This window comes from Sphaeroforma arctica (genome assembly GCF_001186125.1).
Source record: "Sphaeroforma arctica JP610 unplaced genomic scaffold supercont1.1740, whole genome shotgun sequence".
Classification (NCBI taxonomy): Eukaryota; class Ichthyosporea; order Ichthyophonida; genus Sphaeroforma; species Sphaeroforma arctica.
Window position 1 is genome coordinate 3,898 of NW_014038818.1, and position 3,103 is coordinate 7,000.

General features: G+C 36.2%; 1 protein-coding gene across 1 annotated transcript; it reads left to right on the forward strand.

Annotated features, from left to right (window-relative positions):
• The first annotated feature begins 1,636 nt into the window (after positions 1–1,636).
• Positions 1,637–2,954, forward strand: SARC_11535 (hypothetical protein). Its single transcript, XM_014294376.1, has one exon. It carries the CDS (start codon positions 1,759–1,761, stop codon positions 2,680–2,682), a length of 924 nt encoding a protein of 307 aa, XP_014149851.1. The 5' UTR covers positions 1,637–1,758; the 3' UTR covers positions 2,683–2,954.
• Positions 2,955–3,103: the final 149 nt, after the last annotated feature.

A 3,103-nucleotide genomic window follows, 5' to 3' on the forward strand; every position in this document is an offset into this window, starting at 1 on the left:
TATATAAGGAGGCTACGCCGCTACGATGTATTTTGTTTATCTGTTATATTTTAAAAAACGTTTAAAAATATAGTAAACAGTTAAAAAATGAACATTTTTCAGTTAAAAAAAATTACATTTTGCTTTCATTTGCGTTGACTTTGTTACCTATAAAAAAATATCAAAAACAAAGTGTTTTGAAAAACAAATCAAACATGTGTACATAGAGCAAATATATTATGGATTGTTATTGTGATTGGTAGTTTATTGTTTCAATATCTCTGTTGTATGTATTATTATTATGAAAAAAATCAAATAAGGTATTTCGATATGTAGTTGTTTTGTTTTGGGTTGTTTTGCTTTTTAAAAAAAAGGAAAGAGCAAAACAAAACATAGTTTTACATAAATAAATATTCGAAACAGATTCTTTTATTCTATTTATTTGTAAAAAAAACATAAATATACTCCACAGCCTTCTATGTATTATTTATTGGAGGGCTATATCATAGCCTTCTAAATTTACATCTCATATTTTTTTTCTCTCCAATATTCGTCAGGCGACCCAATTCTAAATAAACTGCTGCTCTCGCCTGTCAGGCCCAGGCCCCAGGGCCTTTATGGCCTAAGCCATAGCCCTCTTTTGCTATATTTTTGTTATGATGTTTTTATCAAAAACCAAATATTTTAATGGTCTTTACCCTTCGCGGCTTCGCTATTCGCGAAAATCCTTCACTGTCTTCAGCCCTTCATTGCTTCACACACATCATGTGTCCAGAGTCCAGTGTCCAGGCTCTCAGCGTGTGTTCAATTTTCAAAAACCCTAAAACATGAGAGTATAAAACTATAAACTATAATGTTTTTTTTAGTTTTAACAAAAGAAATAGCACGAAGAATAGCCAACGAAATGATGATATTTTATTGAACATATTTTTCAAAGCAAATTTAAAAAAACACGTGCATGGATTTTTACCCAAAGTCTGACATTTTCAAATTCGAATATTTTTTTATCAGCAAAAGCAAAACAACAAATACTGTATGCCGTGTATGTATAATTGTATTATTAATATATTTCGAACCAGACTCCCTGAGGTTTGAGAGAATGAGGGTACGGGCTACCGGCCCTAACCCCCCCCCCCCCTCCGGGGGTTCCCGGTTGTATTTTTAAAAATAGACTTCGAGTTGTAGTGCCGAGTGCCGACTTACGACTTTTAAATACGAGTTACGACTACATACCCCCGGTGCATCCAATGAGAAATAAATATTTTGAATAGCACAAGATCAGCTTTCTAATATTTAGTTAAATAGAGGCTTCTAAAAAAATGTGATGCCAGGCTTGAAAATATCCGTACGCCATGCATTCATAGCCCTCTGAATTTCTGAATTTCTATTTCTGGTGATTCCTAGCGAACCTCAGAACCAGGGCCCCGGGGTTCGGGACTTCAGCTTCCTGGAATCCTGGGTCATTGACTCAATGTCTCATTGGTATTGGGAGTAAACTTTATTTCGCGAAAATGTCTAATGATCGTACAATAATAATTTCAAGAGTAATAATATTGCCGGTTTTCAGTTTTGAGTTTGCCGTTGGCGTTTGGCTGTCATTATTTAAAAAATATCAAATAAATGTTTCCAAATGTTTAAAAATAAATAAATTAGTACATACAGTATGTATTTTGGGGTTTTTTTTTGGAAGAGATCAAAAGCTAAAGTATAAAAGTCCTTGGAATAACAAACTATCATTCAGAATATTCACAACGGTGAATATCAATACATCTAATAAATATGAACACTGTAGTTGTAACTGGTGCCAATTCGGGTTTGGGCTTTGATACTTGTCGACAGCTTGCTGAAGAGTCCGAAGTAAAGAAGGTAATACTAGCATGCAGAAGCGAGACTAAGGCAAAAGACGCCATCGCACAGCTGGTAGGTATAACAAAGAAGACTTCAGACTTCTTTGATGTGCTGATCCTGGATACTTCAGATGTCGAATCTTGTAAGGCCGCCGCGCAGAAGTTAGCATCAGAGAAAGTGAACGGTGTGGTGCTGAATGCCGGAGGTGTCATAGCAGGGAAGGATAGCACAAAGGGCGTTCCGCTCATGCATCTGGCGAATACAATTGGACATGTTGTATTTGTTGAGGAATTGATTGCCAGCTGTCGTACAGAAAATTTAGTTGTGGTGTACTCAGGCAGCGAAGCAGCGCGTGGGGTTTATAGCGCAATGGGTACCGTCTTCAAGGAACCATATAAAGCAGACGTATATAGTCACCTCACAGGAGAAAACCCGCTGGAGAGTGACATAAACGGCGCCTATGCATATACTAAGGCAATCGCTGCGTTGTACATGTCCTCACTTGCGAGAAAGCACCCCGAGTGCCACATTGTAACTGCCAGCCCAGGTATGACTTCCGGCACTGATATCGGCAACTTGAACCCAGTTGTGAAGTTTGTGGCACAGTCCATGGTCATGCCACTGTTGAAGCTAGTTGGCTATTCACACCCTGTTGACGAAGGTGCTCTTCGGTACATGAACGCATTGTTCAAGCGAGGAAATGCGAATGTGGCCTCTGGTACGTTTGTAGCATCCAAGCAGAACAAGTTGTCCGGCCCTGTGGAGGACCAATCCACATTCGCTCCGCAGTTTGGCGACCAGAAGTTGCAAGACGATGCCTTCGATGCTGTCCACGAGTTAATACAGAAGTTGTGAAGTAGCTGATTTTACTGTGGAACAACATTTCTAAGGTGTGTAAATAGTGACAATAAAGGCAATATGATTATGCATGATAGTATTTGAGTGATGAATTGCCAACGGAAATTCTACCAGTCGAAAGCATTGCTTCTCAACACCCTTAGGTACAGGTTTTATAATCATGTGTTGATTAAAAAAAGTGTATGATCAAACACGAGTTGAATAACAGTGAATAAAAAGACATGTATATTGACGAGTATACATGTAATAATTTTCTTTATATATACATGATTATATATATATATATATATATATATACGTATATATATATATATATATATATATATATATATATATATATATATATATATATATATATATATATATATATATATATATAATATATATATATATATATATATATATATAGTATATATAT

What these genes read in the sequence shown, in the direction of transcription:
- SARC_11535 (XM_014294376.1), top strand. Translation starts at nt 1,759, where the DNA reads ATGAACACTGTAGTTGTAACTGGTGCCAATTCGGGTTTGGGCTTTGAT.